General features: G+C 37.8%; 1 protein-coding gene across 5 annotated transcripts in view; it reads left to right on the forward strand.

The window, feature by feature from the left end:
* The window catches only part of SUSD1 (sushi domain containing 1), a 47,427-nt gene that overhangs the window by 17,433 nt on the left and 12,198 nt on the right, over window positions 1-17,796 (forward strand). For 4 of the 5 annotated variants that reach the window (XM_087742203.1, XM_087742200.1, XM_087742201.1 and 1 more), the window contains 6 exons: window positions 3,344-3,438; window positions 5,024-5,213; window positions 6,226-6,320; window positions 7,449-7,632; window positions 13,662-13,755; window positions 14,840-15,095. In XM_087742203.1, the coding sequence (XP_087598329.1) occupies window positions 3,344-3,438; window positions 5,024-5,213; window positions 6,226-6,320; window positions 7,449-7,632; window positions 13,662-13,755; window positions 14,840-15,095 (914 nt within the window). The remainder of the gene's footprint in view (window positions 1-3,343; window positions 3,439-5,023; window positions 5,214-6,225; window positions 6,321-7,448; window positions 7,633-13,661; window positions 13,756-14,839; window positions 15,096-17,796) is intronic. The other variant, XM_087742204.1, reaches the window with a different exon arrangement.

Below are 17,796 nucleotides of genomic sequence, written 5' to 3' on the forward strand. Positions count from 1 at the left end.
CCCTACCAGCACCTGTCTTTCCTGGCTGCTAACAGCCAGGTGCTATTTGCATCTCTCTACCCTCTCCCAGATTTGCCTTTTGGTATTTGACTTCTCTGGGATCTTTTTCCCCTCTTCTCTGGTCTCCAGGCATTTGCATGCTGTTTCTAGGACCCTTTCCCTTGGGATGGGAAGGAGATTGTGAGGGTAACCTGGAGGTCAGTGGAGCAGCAGTGGCATCCAGTGCCCTTCTCAGTTAATCACAAGTTGAAATTTATAGTGCTGCAGTATGGGGAAACTGAGGGTCTCCGCTTTTCCCATCTTATTTGTGAATTTGAGTGAAAGCTGTTGATCAAAATCAGATATGTTGAAGATCTGGATGCTGCTGTCTGCTAAGGCGTAACACTGAGGCCAGGCACGTAGAGCGCGTTTCACATTGGGAGTTCCCAAGCTCTGGAAGTCACTGGCACCATTAGATTTCACAGGAGAACTAATCTGTCGGGGAACCTGTTTCCCTCTAGGTGTGAGAATAGTATTTTTCAGATATACCTTTGTGCTATTATTGGATACTGTGTTTATGCTACTGGGATTAATGGTAAACTAAGCACTTACTGTACGTTTGGTTGTCCAAACAAAGAGCGTGTGACCAGTAAGAGTACGTGAGGAAAAGCTGTCTCCTCAGAAAGCCCAGGACTTTGTTGTGGTGTTTGCTCTGTGTGTGTCACAGCTTTTCGTCCTCTTTCACTCCTACCCATGTAGAGTGGAAATTTTTGAGAAAAAGTCTGCCAGCTATTCTGTGGATGTATGGTAATAGCATGGTGGCCTTGTCCCTCTGAAAGTTCAGAAAGCATGACAGAAAAATTGATGTAGTTACAGAAGAAAATGCTACTAGTTCTTCCTTCTTTCTTACAAGGAGGCCACTGTATAAGGCCATTTGTATCACAAATCAAGTGCCTGATTTTCTCGCTGAACAGTCTTGGAGATTACTTTTTTTTTCCTTTCTTGTTACACATTTTAATTCAGATCTCATGGATACGCAAATGTTTCCCCTCTGGCTGTGCTCTAATGAGTCATTTTTGCTATCCAGTCTTTTAATAAAAATGTATCTGATTTAAAGAATACAACAACTGAACATACTGTTTTGCTCTGTGTTGGTACAGAAGTCTTAATACTGCGGAGCTTCTAGACATTACCGTGAAACAGAAAACAATAATGATAAGCAGCACTTAAATACAACTAATCACACAGCCATTTGTAAGGAAATTTGTTTTAGAGGACATGCAAATTAATCTGCTTTTCTTCTTCTGTTCTGTAAAAGAGGAAGCTTTCAACAGCATTTCCATATTTAATGACAGTTTGCAATGGGGAAATTAAAATCAGTTGGTAGATAAACTGATCTAGTGAGTGAGGCATCTATTTGTTGAATATGTGGAGAGGGAGATACTGTTAGAAAACGGTTTTATGACAGTTTTAATAATCAAAAAAAGGAAAGGAAGAAGAAAATCAACTGCTGCAAAATACATGAACAGTTAAACTTTAGTTCTAAATAGTTGCCTACATATAGGAGTTTTGGAGACTATCGATGTATTCATATATTTCAGTGACAGCTTCATGTCCGTGTGCTGCAAGGGGGGCCCTGTGAAATGGTAATGAAGTTTCCATACGGAGGAAGAGTGCCCTGGGCTATGGTTGCTTTTACAGCAGGGCATTACACCAAGTATTGTGTGAATACTTCTGAAGTATCTACCAAGGCTGTCCTATAAACTCCCTTCATTTTTTCAGCAGCTAGTAAGGGTTTTTCAGCTTAGAATCTATATGAGCTTGGATTTGTATCGCCTTGGTCATGCAGTGAATGTAATACTATAGTATCAGGACAAAGGAATGACTATTTGAAGGCTGATGAAGCAAAGAAGAGGAGCAAATATGTTCACTATCAATTTGACTTGTGACCAGAAGGAGCTTTTGTTCTTAGCTCTGGAAGGTTACTCGATTATTTTGTCACGTGAAGGCAACTGCTCTGTGTCTGATGACAGCAGTGAGAGAACTGCCTAAAGAAAGAACAGAGGAGTTGATCTTCCTGGCTGCGCCTTTTCTCTGAGGCATAAGCCAGCTCTTAGAAGTGTGTAAATTAACACAGGTATGTTGGGGGATGTCTCTCTGGTTGCTACAGCTGTATTCCCTACATGCTTAGTTCTTTGGGCTTCATTCTTTTAATCTAGTGTTTCTTCTGGAAAGTGTTTTACTGTGGCTGTGTTATTTAATTTTATTTATTATAAAACAAGGAAAAATATCAACACCTTTTAAAAAGCAACCCAAACAAATAATGAACGAAAATATTAATTCAGCTACAAAAAAGCTCTTTTCCAATCTAACACAGAAGGTTTCTTAGAATGCTTTAATGCAGGTTGTTGTATTCAGAAGAGCATTTTTTTCTAAGTTTGTTGGTAGCCTCTTTTTCTTACAGACAGCTCTTTTAAATCTGCTTGACTTTTTTTATTTGCAGTTTAATGAGACTTCTAATCCATGAGATCCAATGGTCTACAAAATCTTCAAGTTGATTTGTGAGTTGCTGATTCTTTAGAAGACAGACCATTGTATGTCACGATATCCAGATGCTGGCAGCCAAGTTCAAGGAGAATATAGAACAGGTGGCAGAAGTAGTGGAACTGGGGCATTGTTTGTTGCTCTTCATTTTTGGTGGTTTAATAGTGTCATAAGCTCACTTTAATGAAAGACTTTGACCAGGAATACAGGAATACTTATACATGGTACAAGTTTAATGTATTATGACTAGGAGGAACGTCTGAAGCAGAGCAAAATTTCTCATTGGCTCTTTTGCCTGGATTGGTCACCTGGTATGAAAGATTCTAGTCTTCAGTACAGCGTATACAGAAGATCCTTGTGTAAGAAAAAATGCTGTTGTATATGTATGCTTTCATATATAGGAACATATCAGCAGTCTGATGGAGGTAATGAGCTTCTTCCTTTGCTGTTAGGAAACTGTAACGTAGTTTTAATGTTCTCTTCAAGATCTGTAAAGTCATTAGAACTAAAATTGCAAGCCTAGCAAAGTATTTTGTTTTCATTAGTCATGGCAGATCACGTAATGCTGGCTGTGTGTTTAAGGACTTCACAGTCATTAGCTCAGAACATGCTTCTTCAGTTAGCCTTGTATTTTAATTTTAGCAGCTGACACAATTAAGGGAAAACTTACTACCTAACTTCTGCCTACCTTGTTTTATTTTTCCTGAAAAAAAAAACCCACAGAGAAAAAGGAAGAAATAAACAATTGCTCCAAACACGTTAAGATTTGCATGAGAAAAAAATAACTGTTTTCATTCTGTGTTCATGTTTTTGCTCACAGAGGAGGAATTATTCAGTAATTTGTCCATATTCAATGAAACGTGTGTGAAGTGGCAAAGGAAAACTGGAAGACCGGGAGTGCAGGAAACATACACAGTAAGTGGGGCAGTATTTGAGACTGGGAGTAGTTTTGCCCTGGTTAATTCTGGTGAATCAGCAGTGGAGATTTGTTTTGTGGGTTTTGTTTGTGTGCTAATTTGTCTCGGTCTTTCCAGTGAGCTGCCTAGAAACCTCAAGGTGGCTGGGTTAGGAGAGAAACAAATCCCTGTCCTGAAATTAGGTGAAAAACTCAAAATCTGTTGGGGCCCCATTCTAGTAAATCACCTAAACATCTGCTTGAAACTATAAGAAGCATTTCAGCACAAGCTTATGTTTTAGTGCAGTTCCGTTGTAGAGCTCAAGGTCACATTGACATAGAAAATATTGCAAAACTTGGGCTCTGTCCCTATCTGTGATGCAAACATTTCAAGTAAACAGTGTATCACTTGCAGATACGGGATGTAACTTGTTTTAGAAATGCAAGGTATATTGAAATACTGTGCCTCGCTCAAGAAATTCAAACACCTTATATTTCAACATTTTAGAACTGTTTTTCATGGAAATTGAAAGTAACCTTGGTAACTACCTTTTTTTTTCCCATCTATAAACATAAGAATAAAAGTTCATATAAATTCTTAGAAACAAATAGTTCAGTCAGTGTTATTTAAAGCCAAAACAACATGATAAAAATTCCTATGTTTTGTGAATGACAATCTCCCAAGAAAAGTTGTTTTTTTGAGTACGTACAAATAGGGAAAAAAGAAAAAGGGGATTATTTAGTATCTCCAGGGTGGGTAGACTCATGTGGAAAATACGTTTCAAGGTTGAATGATAATTTTGGAAGAGAATCTATCTTTCTCCTCCTGTGTTACAAACCAATGTATTTTTAGTTCGAGTGCTTTTATTGAGCACTGCTGAGATAGAAAAAACAAGTTCCCAGTTACCCTAACAGTTCAAAACCAGTGCTTTCCATGTACCCAGTAGTAACTGGCAAGCTGTAGATCTCTGGTGTAATGTGCTGTGTGCACATGCTTTTATGTGAATTCAGCTATCTGGAAGACACTTTAGAATAGTCAAAACTGAGGATGCGTGCAATAAAGTTCAGAACACAGTCTGGACTGCCTGGAGCTCACCTAGGTAAATTTTTTCTGTCCCTTCATCTCATAAAAAACAACAGGTTTCTTTTTCACTGCACTGGGATGATCTTAGGGAAGCTTGTCTTTTACTGTTGTTTGGTGTTCAATCTTACTACTGCTTCTGTAGGGCAGGGGAGAAAAACTAGAAAGAAGAAAAGAAAGTAGCAAGCAGATGTAATTTCCATCTGTGTGCTGTAACAAGAAAGAATATTTACTTACTATTTGTGTTGGAGGTGTTTGTAGGGTTCACATTATAGATTCCTTCTATTTGTTGTAGAAATATATGAAAAAATATTCATCATTTTAACAACCAGAAGAAATTAAAGATCTAATTTATTAAGCCATCTTGTTGCACCAAAACAGTTAGTCACAAACCTGTTTTTTCGATTGAGCTGATACTCTACAACAGATGTAATCCTATGTTCTCAAGCCTTAATTGAACTAGTATTCTGAATTTTGGAGAGCCACAACCAATTGCACCATTGTTTTTGTTAATTCTTCAATAGTTTCACATACTGGGCCAAAGATGGGATGAGAAGACGTTCTCAGAAGATGCGATATTTAACATCACTACAAGTGAAGATAATCCAAAGGTGTGTTTAGATCTCAACTCTGGCAGTAACTACGTGGTGAATATTACTACCACCTCTTCCACACACATCACTGTCTCAGTTACAGTAGCAGTTCAAACGAAGGGTAGGTTGTGTTTTGTATTCTCTGTGCTTATGGTAGAACTCATGTGCTGCAGAGCTCGCTGTTTTGAGTCTAGCAGACAGGATAACAGGCTGTCTCCTAGACTATATCATTCTTTATGCTGACTACACACACGTAGCCACCATCAGCATCCTCTTTTTTTGCGAGATGTTGTTCTTTCTGTTCACTGTGGCCATTGAATCTATGAGCAAACAGAGCAGTGGCAGTAAGTGCCCTTCAGAAAGATCTGGCAAACTTGCTACTTCAGGATTTGTCTTCTGGCTGAGGCAGTACTGGTGCCGTGGCATTCCTGGCTACATGCTGGAATTTCAGTCCATGGTGCAGTGCTTACTAGTTTCCATTCCTTGCCTTGAAAACGGATTCTCTGCTTGTGGGAGAATTCCCTATTGCTGAGCTGTGTGATATTAATCTAGTGATGTGAGCATTACAGATAATGTTCCTGTGTTTAGCAGTGATGAGCAGTGTTCTGGCAGTTTTTCAGTAAGTGTAGAGAAGGCATGTTCTAACAGCAGGTTTCTGTAGTATTTTGGTCATGGGAACTTTAAGCTTGCCTTCTGACATACAATTCTGATGAGACAGACCTTGAAAAATAATTGCCTTTGGAATCCACAAAAATGCTTTTTCTGACATGCTTTTTCCTAAAGGGCATCAACTGTGACAAATTCTTCTGTGATAACTTTATTTCCATCAGAAGGTCTGAACCCCTGGATCTTTCTGTCATTATAACCTCCCTAGGTCTGGACAAATAAAACCTATCTTGATTTCCTGAGCAGCATGCTTGGGTTTTTCTGAAAGCCATTTTCTCTGGAAAATGTTCATGCTTTATTTACTGTGTTTGTTCATTCCAAAAGAAATGAGATTCTACCTCCTTCTCAGAAGAGAATCAAAATAAAACCCTTTTTTTTTTTTTATTTTCAGCTACTCATATTCAATTAAGTTGAAGAAGGTGTGAAGTTTTTGTAATAAGTTGTTGCCTTTTTTGTCGTCTCCACAGTAAAGGAAGCTTTCAATAATGTATTAATTTTTAATGATACCTGCTTGAAATGGCGGAGAAATGTCAGGGGAACTGATGTGGAAGATAGATACTCAGTAAGTGACAATCTGTATTTTGAATCTAGAAAACAATTTATGTCAATCACCTATGTGAAAAAAAAAACCCTGTAGTTTTTCAAACACTCACTGCTAGCAGTGTTCCTCATTCTAAGAACATCTCTCATAAAAACCCAGGGAGTAAGCTTGCACAGCAAACTTCAAAAAAGAAAGAAACCACCATGCGCTTTTGTCATCTCCTGTTTCTTGCTTATTTTTTCCCCTGTCCTACTCTATTTTGCCTTCCCTATCTGTACTTTCAACTTTGTCATGTTCAGACTCAGACAGCTGTTGAAATTCCGCAGAGTCAGTCCACTCTGCCTTGTGATATGCCTTCAATCTTCCCTGGTCCCAGCAGGGCATTTCTCCATGAACTCTCTCTGCCAGGACTCTTGACCACCTGCTGTTTTCTCCAATCTCCGTGTGCTAAGAGGTGCGCAGAGATTATCTAAAGGCATAGGATCTGTTTAAAGGAAAATTAGCGTGATTAAAATACAGCAAGCATTTTAGTTTTCATTAACAGAGGAATGATCAGGAGAGGCCCTAAGTTAATAAGTTCATGATCATTTGGGACATCAACAACAAAACACACAGAAAATCCAACTAAACCAAAAAAACCTCATGGGTCTGTAAGTTTGCCTGGAAATATAGCTGTCTATAGGCAGATCCTGGAGGGTACTTGGCATTTTGACATCGGTCAAAATGACGTGATTTTGACTTGATCTTCAGAGTCAAACCAGAGAGGTGTTCATGTGAGGTTACTTTTATAACTCATCACTTTGCACCATGAGGGTATACTACAATGAAAGTGCACTTTTACTGGAAGCCTACATGTTAGCAGAAAATCAAGACTTGGGGGAAATTACAGTGCTAATAAAAAAGAGGATAGACCAGGAGGAGGAGAAGTGAAAGAACTAGAACAGTGTCAGAGCTGATCAAGAGGGACTGCAGTTCCTGTCAAATTTGGAAGCATTTGAATTTGAGTAACTGTCAGTGCCAACATTTTTGGCACTCTGTATGCAGTGATGTGTTTTTCTGCTATTTCTTCTAATTTAGAGCATGACATGACTGAATGCAAGTGATATATTAAAACATTGCAATTTCCATGCTGTGATTGTCTTGTTACAGTTTCATGTGCAAGGCCAGCGTTGGTATCAGAAGGAGTTCTTTCATGAAATGACCTTCAACCTTACCACACACAAGCAGGCTCCGGAAGTTTGTTTTGATTTGCAGCCAGGAACCAATTACTCTGTTAATATTTCCATGAATTTGAATTTTTCACTGCTCGTTTCCATGACAACACAAATCAGAGGTAGGTCCTGCCATTTGTTTTATGTATTTACAAAAGCACCTATCGGGTGCAAGAGGCTCAAGTGAAACAGCATTGTTCATCTCAGTGTTGTATGGTGGGTTGTCAAAGTGCTCTTTCCATGCTCAAAATTGTTCGTTGTTTGTTTTCACAGATTTTATAGGGTTGACAGCAGAAGGAAAAGAGAAATGGGGGTGCAGTGTTTTGGCACAGCAGGGAAAAGATAGTTTGGTGGGTGAGACGCAAGACTGGTATCTTTGGGAGCTGTGTTAAATTCCCTGCCCTATGAGAAGCTAAGTCAGTACGCGATCTCTCCACTGTGAAGTGGAGATAATAGCACAACTGCACTTCATATGGGTGTTTGTGACAACAGATGTCACTAAAGTCTCCAAAACACGAGTCCTGCAAGTACCTCAGACAGATGCCTTCATCTCTAATTGGTAGAGTACAAAACATAAAAGGCATTTGAACAAATAAGGTTCTGTAGGGAGAGTCTCTGCTTCGCTATTTAGCAAGATGTTTGTATGGCACTAAAATGCTGTGATAAAAACATCTGTCATTTTCTAGCTCGTTTTTTGTTTAGAGCAGTTTTGCACTATGCGTATACTGTCAGACTTTGTGTATCTTATCACTATTACACAGTGAAGTGCGGTGTTTGGTGCTGGTATAATTCTTCCTGTTGGGGCCACAAATTGGAATAGGTAAGAAACATGAAAGCTCTCTCAGTATCTGTAACCCTGTTCAGCCACTAGATGGAACCAGTTCTCTTCTGACTGCTTATGAAGAACTGGGCATTTGTGGTGGTTTTGAAATTGATAGTATTACCATATTTTTAATAGTAAATCTAAGGTTTTTAAGCTTTGTGAAAGGCAAAACATCGGTTGTTTCCTAAAGCTACTGTTTAGGCTATACAATGGCCTGGATTTTTTTCTTTTAAATGAAATTACAGTAATGATTTCATAATTCTTTTTCAGAAGTTTCCTAGCTGTCATTTAAAAGTAGTGTCCATGAGTTCATGAGTACGTGTAGCTTTGTAAAAACTAATAAGCTGTCTCAGAGTTTAGTTGACTGAGGTAATTTCTACATACGTACTCAGTAAAGGCATAGCTCTTTACTCTGTCATCCTGTGGTATTTCCTAAACTGTGCAGGATTGCATCAGGTCGCTTACTCAGCAGAACTCTAGAGAACACTTAGCAGCAGGTGCTGTGTGAAGTGGTATTTGTGCCTTGGCAGCTGGCATGTTTCCCTCTCCTCTGAGTTAATGCTTAACAAATGCGCATGCATAGCCCCAGAAAAGGTCTTTGGTAAAAGTTAGGTCATTTCCATTTTGAAAGAAGATCCTGCTGCACAAGCCATTTTATATCTGGTAGTTACTTTTTTCAGTAAGCAATAAAAGGTAGGTGTTGCTCTGTCATTAGGAGTCTTCATCCAAAACTTGCCATGCAAACGCTTCATATTGTGCTTCTTTTAATGGAAGCCAAAGAATAAAAGTAGGTCTTTTTGCGGTGAAAAAGCCAACAGCAATCATGCTGCAAAGGTCACCAAATAATGAGAATTTTAAAAAGATATTAAATTTGTTGGTATTTCAGCTTATTTAAGATGAAAAGGGTACAGTTAAAATAATTCTTCTGGCAGTGTCCCTTTGACTTCTGTGCCTTATGTTTCAGGAATTGCATTATCTGTACAGGCAACTTAATTTATAGAAAAACTATTTATAATTTTAGAGTAGGTGTATAATTTTCTTCTTCATTTGTCAGGTTATTTTGTAATCATGTACGTTGTTAAACCAGATGGTTGTGTTTCCATGGTGTGTGGAATGATCTCAGTTTATCTGCCAGCTTAGGTTTGAAAAGTGTTTTTTGGCTCTGGTGGTTTTCTGGCTAAATGGTAATGTATAAATGCAAGATATGCCTTAAGCACAGAGGCTCTAAGGAAGCTGAGTCTTACAAAAGTGTTTTACTGTTAATGTACTGGAGGTAGCCTCATTTGTTGTCCAAGGTTTCATATGGCATCCTTTAACAAATGCACAGTCTGTTGGTCTGTTTCCCCAGCTGGGGGCAAATCCAGATGTTTTATCTTCTTGACTTCCACACACCTCCCACATTTTGGGAGTTTGGGAAACCTTAACTCTGGAGTTTCAGCTAGTGTGAAGAGACGTGTCCCAGACGGTTGGATGAACACTGCCTAATAGACTTAATTTGCTGATAAGGATAGTCATCTGTGTAAATTCTTACAGACTGTTGCAGAATACAATAAGCATGTAAATGCTAGCAATAAGTTTCAGTCTTTTTTCAAAAAGGAAGATTTGTAAACGTGAGTTAAGAAAGCTACTTGTATATCCTGAATATCTATATCTGTATGTATATCTATATATCTCCTGAATAAGGATATATTATATCCATAGTATTTCTAAAGAAAAAAAGAAAAGCCTGGGACTTTAGAAGCCTGCTTTTCTCCCTGACAAATATCATCCTTTAAAAATAGTTCTGTGCTGAGCACAAAGTTGGTTTTACCCATCATCTTGTGGATGGTAAATGTAGTCTCGCACATGCTTCATGGATCATTGAAATTCTGTTCCTTTCATACTTCCAGTAACAGGAATCTTGCAGAGTCTTTTATGTCATCTTAGCTTATTTTAGACAAGCTGTCAGCACCTGTCTACTTGAGATAGAAAATTGAGTCAATTATGAAAAATGATTAGGCAGTGATTATATTGTAGTTGTAAAAAGATGGCAGCAAGATTGTCTTTCAAGCAAGAAAGGAGTTCGTATCTGTTTCCAAGAAAGGAAGGGAATGTCTTGTGGGTGTACTTCCTCATTCATTATTTCTGTTGAGATTACGCTACTTACACATGGTTCTGTTTCTTTTCCTTTTTGAAGATCATTTAGAAAGGCATGCTCAGTCAAGGCATTGTTCTTAATTTCATTATCTGTTTTCATATAGGAATTTAAGAAGACTGAATTTTGTAACCACTTTCAAGTGCTTGAGAAACAGAATAATAAAGAGCTAATGCTTTTCCTTTTGCTTCTAATATCCTAAATAAGAGTAACTTCTTCAATTGAGCTGCATTAAAATACTATTGATATTTGAATCTGTTTGCAAGCTTTGCTTTGGGATAGATTCTTAATGATGGATGTGACAGAATTGTGGTCTTTGGGAAGTTCATGAATGCCTACTTTTTTACAGTGTCTGGCTAGCTTGTTTTAGTTTAGAGCAGACCACTGTGACGTAAGACATCATACTTACAAGACAGAAAGTTTTCTGGACACTAGAAATAGATCTTTTGTGCCTGAATTACTGGATTACTTTTCTTCTTGTAAAGTAATTCATATTAGATTCAGTGATGATTTCTCATTACTCTTCCTCCTCTTGATTTTTTGCTTAGGATCAAGGTGTATTTTGAGTTTGTTCTATGCTCACTGTTCACACGTGCTGCCATTTCTTACATAATATGTACAGGCACTTTCCAGTGGGTTTGGGTAGGTTTGATCTTGAGCCTGTGTACCTCAGACAGTTGTAGTAGTTCCTGTGTTTCTCAGCTGCTATTCTGTTTGTTTTAGTCCAGGATATACCTGCAGGCCACTTATTCTTGTGTGTGTATCCTCTCTCTCTTCGTATGAACACACAAGTCAGAAAGTAGACTCGCAAGCAAGGAGTCGAGAAAGTGACTTGAATTAGAAGAATGAATTCCATCACATACTAAGTATAATCTTATAGAGCCCTGCACTTTCGTCTTGGTATGTGAAAAACATACTACAATACAGATGCGGTTGTGATGTCTGATTTGTTTGCCCACCCATGGATGTACACCCACACACATAAAAGATACATTATTGTTCTGCTCTGTTGTATGATGGAAAAGGTTTACACTCACTCTTTCATAAAGGGACTGCTTTAAGGTCTGGAAAAGGAGGGAAGAACCAAATATACTTTCCAGTGAGGAAGTGAAAGACTGTTGGAGATGTGGTAATCTGACAGCTCTTACTCAGACAGCACATCATGCACCTCCAGAGAGACAGTCCATTACAGTCTGCAGCTTCAGAGCATGAATATTGCAAAGAAGGGAGTTTCTGATGTATGTAATGGGGAACGGGGAGTGATTAAAACCTGAGCATGTGGCTTTGGTTTTGTGTTTGTTTTTTTTTTTTTTTATGTAGGGAGGAAATCATCTGCCAAGACTCCAAGCTTTAAAAGCACTGTGTGTTTCTTCAGATTTTTCTCTCTTTTGCCTGCTTACTAGGGCTGTCATTGCCGGATAGCTATTTATTTTCATGTTTTGCATTTTTCCTGTCCAATTATAGAAAATAAAAAATGTAATTGTTATGAACTTAGTCAGCAGTCTTTTTGTCCCCTGTCCCCCCTTGCACTGCCTATCTGGAAAAAAGATGCAAAACTGTGCATGCAATGCACATTCTGGATGGCATTAAAGAAGAAATTCTCAAGTTTGTCTTGGAAATTGGAAAATTCTCAAGAGAAATTAATAATAGTTTCTCCTGGTGGTATTGGATGCCAAAGGAAAGGAAGATAGGAGAAACATACTAGATTAATTTCCTTGACAGATATATTTTCATATCACTCTGTCCACTGGCAATGTCTGCTCTGAGGAACCACTGAAGTTAAGGGAGGGTTTGCAGTTCTTAAGTTTGTACTTTGTTTTTTGTACGTTGTACTTCATACTGGTGAATTTAATCCCATTTCTGCAAAACAGCAGCTGTAAAAGTGACTCAGTTCTTCTTGCGTAATGTCTCCATACTGCTTTTGTTTTACACTGTCTAACATTGAGCAACAAAATTCATCTGTACGCATCTGGATTTTGCACCATGATTGTTAACAAAATGCCAGACTTAGTACTTACTTTGTTTAGTCTTGGAGGAACTCCTCTAATAACCTTCCTGTGCCCCAGTACTTCTTCCAACATGCTGTATTTTGCTAGCTCCCTATTTACCAGTTATTTATCCATTTCACAGTTTTTCTACCAAGCCTCATTTTCTCTTGCTGAACTAATGATTTTCTGTGTTTCAACATGTATGTACTGCTATCCAGCTGTTTGAAAAACCTATGCATGTCAGCAAGATTTTTCCTGATGTGACTTAATTTCAACAAACCTGCATTGGTTTTCTTTTGTTTGCTTCCATGACATTGATTATTCTTTCTAACGGTGCTCTGAAGCCTTGGTTTGCTGTATATAAGCACTGCATTTGCTACTCTTTAGTCAGATACCACATCAGCAGCTTGATAGACCAGTTTTCCAACAGCCTAGCTGTACCAGTAAATATCTGTGCTAGTTCTTTCAGACTTCTGGGGTAGATAGTATCCATGCTTCACACTCTGCCCCTTTGGTTTGCACACTGAAGCTCTTTTCATTCTTGCTTCCAAGCTGAGAGTGGTAATTTCCATTATCACAGCACCAGTCTCTGTCAGTGTACAGCTGTCATCATTGCCATTGAAATTAGAGGCAGAAGTGTTTGTTCAGTTTTGGCCTTGATGCAAATTCCCACTAAAACAAATTAGAACTCTGTACCCATATTGAAATGCAATTTAAGGGGCTGGATATTGCTAGCTGACTGTGAGCAGTAACTAAGGAAGTTGCCTTCTTGGAAGTGCTTTTGGCGCTAATAGATTCTCCTTTATTCATACCATTTTATTTCTTGTAGTGGGCGGTGTGCCTGGAGTTTCATCTTTTTCTTCTCCTTGACTGTTTCAGCTAGTCTAATAAATAATACTGCTTCTTGCAACAAATCTTTCCTGTCTCATTTCTCTGTAGTCTACCATCATTTTTGGGCATCTCTGTTTTTCCCAGCTAGCAGATATACTTCAATACAGGGGTTTGAGTTGGGGCTGCCATGCTGTCATGCAGGTATTTGCTCTGTTTTTCTTGACGAGACTATTTATGTTGCCTGCAGACTTTAGCCGTCAGGGTTTTGGGACTCGGTTAACAGAGGAAGTTTTTGGGGAAAAAATAGCTAGGAACCCTCATGCCTGAAATATTTCTAAAACCTCTCTGAAGCACTGATATTTGTTTATTTTTTAGATCCCCCTTTCCCAGATGTAGAATTTGTTGCAGTAAAAGGTCCTGCACCCTTGCTCACGCTCCGTAAAGCAGAAGATCGAAATGGACCGATCAGGTTTGTCTCTGTGCACTCTTCACCCTTTCAAAAAACATTCTGCAGATTGATGTTACTTACATATTGGAACTTTTTGTGGGGGTTAGATTATTTTTGTTAGCAATGGGAGAAAACTTAAGCTGTAACTCCCAGTTTCTCCTCCCTTAGCAGAGTAATATTTGGCTTCAGACTCTTCCCTGCTTTCTGGAACAAAATTCTGGTTTTGATAATTCTGAGTTTTCACTGTTGATTTTGTTGTTTTTTTTTTTTTCCCCTCCGTCCACTGTGAAGTCACAGTAGATTTTTATTGATGGATCCAAGCACAGCTCTACCTGTGTGATTTTTTCTTTTCCAACAAACTCATTCAGCCAGTACATTTTTTTTTTCCTAGGAGCCGGAGGAGATAGTGAAAAATGTCTATATTTATGCATATTCTGAAGTAGTGTTTTCGTAGTGTATTACTACCAAAATATATTTCTAGAGAAAAAGGATTTATACCTTACTAAGTGCTGTTTGTGTTAGAAGGAAAAGATAATTATAACTCAACATTACACTAAAGCAGAAAATATTTGAAAGCTACTACTGTTTCAGGAAATGACTAGTGTTAACAGCCTTAATAATTAGTCTTCCTGTGGTTGGATACCATAGGCTAAACATTGTTTTGAGTGGTCTGAAGACAGATTTGATTAATTTTTTACAAATGGTATCTGTCCTCTCCTTCTTTAAACAGAAAAAGTCTTGTTTCTGGGAAATTATCAATCATTTTTAGAGGCCAATGATGTATTTTTTCATAGGTGAACTTATGTGTTAGATGAGAGGAGCAAGAGATAGCCTGCAATAACTCAGTTTGATGCTATTCTGAACATGAATAGACATGTTAAGTTAATGTGCATGTGATGAGGAGAACCAGCTCTAAGCTGTGCATGCAGTAGTTTTGGTCCAAAACGTAGTGGAACACAGACACAGAGAAATATTTTAGTATAAAAAGCATTCATATTGGACATTGATAATAAAAAGCAGTTAAGAGGCAATGTGAATTAATGATTGTCTGATGCTTAGTATATTGAAGTGAGGGCTAACGTTTATCTTTTTTGTTTCACTCTAGTCTTTATCAAGTGATTGTGCTTCCTCTGGGTTTGCAAAGCACTTTTATTTGTGACTCCTTTGCTGCTGCAACTTTCTTTAGTAACACCACTGATGTTAAAGGATATGTGGCAGCTGAATTTCAGGCGAAGGATGTTGCTGATAACATGTCAATTGCTCTGGGAGACAGACATTACTACGGGAAGTTTTATAATGCTCCTTTAAAGCTGGGAGAAGAGTATTGTGTTTTTTTGAGAATAATAAGTGAGTGGAATAAGGTAATGGATGTTTTAAAACCTTTTCTTTACACCTGTTGAATGAAACGTTGCTGGGGAAAAAAGAGGAAAATGTTAGCTTTGTGTTAAATTTTTTATGATGTTGCAAGGATCTGTTAGTTGACAGAATTAGATTAAATCTGAAGCTCTTTAAATAACTCTCTTGTCATTCCTTATAGATATTTATGTCATTGTAATGTTGGAGCAACTCTCAATGCCAAAAGGCAAACAACGGAAAAAACTAAAAATGAAGGGCCACCACTGCCCTCAGTAATTGAGGGTGTCTTTATTGGGCCAGAATTTAGTGAAAGAGATTAGTATGATAATCTGAGAATTACTCCTTAGTGATGAAAAATACTAGGAAATGACAAGGAAAAAATGTATTTTATCATGTGTGTTAGCTTCCATGTAGCAGTGAATGTCAACTTCACTTTCCTTGGGAAAGCCTTGTGGAAAAAAAGTGTATTACTAGCATTCATTTTTTGTCATTTTAAAGTAAATATGTATTTCAATTAGAAACAAAGTTTCTTAAATGTACATCTCAGCTGTTTCATGCTCCAGTGTCCTGCCTCCCATGATTTCATTATGCCACTAGTTTTCCAGTTGTTATCTATCTCAGGGGTCAACAGCTTGTAATTTTTTCATAATACAAGTCTCAGCAGTAGGAAGTTTTTCTCAGATGAGCCAGGTGATAGACTTTTCATGTTTCTGAACGTCAAATGTAAAAACAGAACAAAGCAACCCCTCCTAAAGAAAAAAACACCTGAACAGTGCCTCACTCTGCCACCCAAAAAAAGAAAAAATAGAGTTTTAGAGCTTTGTATATACAGCACAAAGCAAGGAGGCATGCAAAAACTGATCTGTGAGTCACTTGTAAATAATTCTCTACAATTTTGGAAGCCTGCACCCAACTCTCAGTAAGTTAAACCAGCTTCTGTTAAGAAATGTAACTCTGCCTCAGTCCAAAGTGAGTGAAATAAAACAAGTACATGTAATAGCTGTTACTAGTATCTGCTAATCTGTGCAGCATGTGTTTTGTGTGGCATCTATTTTAACAGTAGTCTAAGAAGTTTTTATAGCACAGATAAAGTGATTTCTGATCCTGATGCAAGTCTGTTGTTTGTCATAAATTCCTAATTGTGTGAGGGAATAAGTAGGGAAATGACATTTGAAGGCATTCAGTTCATAAATAATGTTAAGTTAGCCCAAAATATCCTTGAATTTGGACAACAAACTGTATTTTTTAGAAAAATTTACTCTATGGAGTAGGGTTGTTAATGAGTCAAATGTATACAAGTTTAGCCTCTTTAAGCAATCCTAAATGCTTCCTTGAACTCAGTTTATGTATCCTTGGGTTTTATGCATTGATTTCCCTAGCTCTTTCCCTTCAATATTTTCTGATACTGGGGAACGTTTCCTATTGTTACTTGTGTTGAGGCTTTTCTTGGACGGAACAGTGCAGACTGCTTATGCATCTCTGCCAGCTGTTAAACTGCTTCTAACTTACATTATTCTTTCTCTTTCATATAGATGATTTCCTGATGTTTCATCTCTAGCATTGGCAGATATGTGTTCTAGGCTACTGGTTTAATGCAATATTATTACTGTTACTTGTAGAAGTCACTCTTCGTTTCCTTCCATTTAGAATGCATCAGCTCCTTAATATACACTTTCATGTGTGGCTTTTGTTACTTGATGAAGTACACAAAGTTAAACATTTATAAATCATTATTAGGATTGCAAATACCAAACAGCTTTGGTTCCCAGCTCTTCTTTGAAATGGAACTTAGACCTGTGGCTCAAAAGTACTAGTTTATCTTCCAGTTCTCATGCCCTTGTATTTTGTGCAACTGTTAGTATTCAGAAGTTAAAGAAATTCAGAATTATAAATTGAGGGTTGTTGGGTTTTGAGAATTTGTGAAAATTTGGTTACTTAAGTAACTGAATTTGGATTCAAGAGTTAGTTAATATTTAAAAGTCTGCTTTTTAAAAAATCTGTTCTTTAATTGGCCCTCAATATTGATACATGTGAAATCAGCATTTCTGTAGTATATTTTACCTGTGAACACATTTCCATTTGAATACAGACACATTAGAAATATATGTCATAGACTTCTAACTAACGTTCTCATTATTGTACTTTTATGTTCTGGCATCCTCCAGAGTTCCTTCTGGCTCCAGACCCCTTCATGCTGAGAATGGTACAATTTGTATCATACATGCTGCAAAATCATGGCTTGGTTGTGACTTTTTATTGCCATTTTTCCTCAATATACCTGACGTATTTTCTTTGTGCTAAGGGTAGGAAAATCACTTCAGATAAAATTGTGTAGACACAGTTAAGACAAGTAAACTGTTCCGTTTTATTGAGTCCACATTCATTTATCCCCTGCTCAGATTTGGAGGTCCTGAGAAAGGTGTCTGCTCTGCGGTTTTTACTTTCTGTTTATTTTTCAAGGTGGAGGATTTAAAACATATTTCATTTGTGCAGGACATTCAGATGTGTTAAAAGACTGGTCAGATGATCTGAGGAGATCGTTGGGGATGTACAATGAAAGCAGTTAGGAAGTCGGAGATAATGGACATTACCATTTTTCATAATGATGGATTTGGCAATTGGAATAGAGCGATGATGGAGACCAAGGGAGGATTTGGGAACAAACAAGAATTTACTGTCATTACTATGAAAACCTTACTTAAGTGG

This window comes from Nipponia nippon, unplaced genomic scaffold (assembly GCF_047370975.1).
Source record: "Nipponia nippon isolate SJK-2023a ecotype South Korea unplaced genomic scaffold, ASM4737097v1 scaffold_8, whole genome shotgun sequence".
Taxonomy (NCBI): Eukaryota; Metazoa; Chordata; class Aves; order Pelecaniformes; family Threskiornithidae; genus Nipponia; species Nipponia nippon.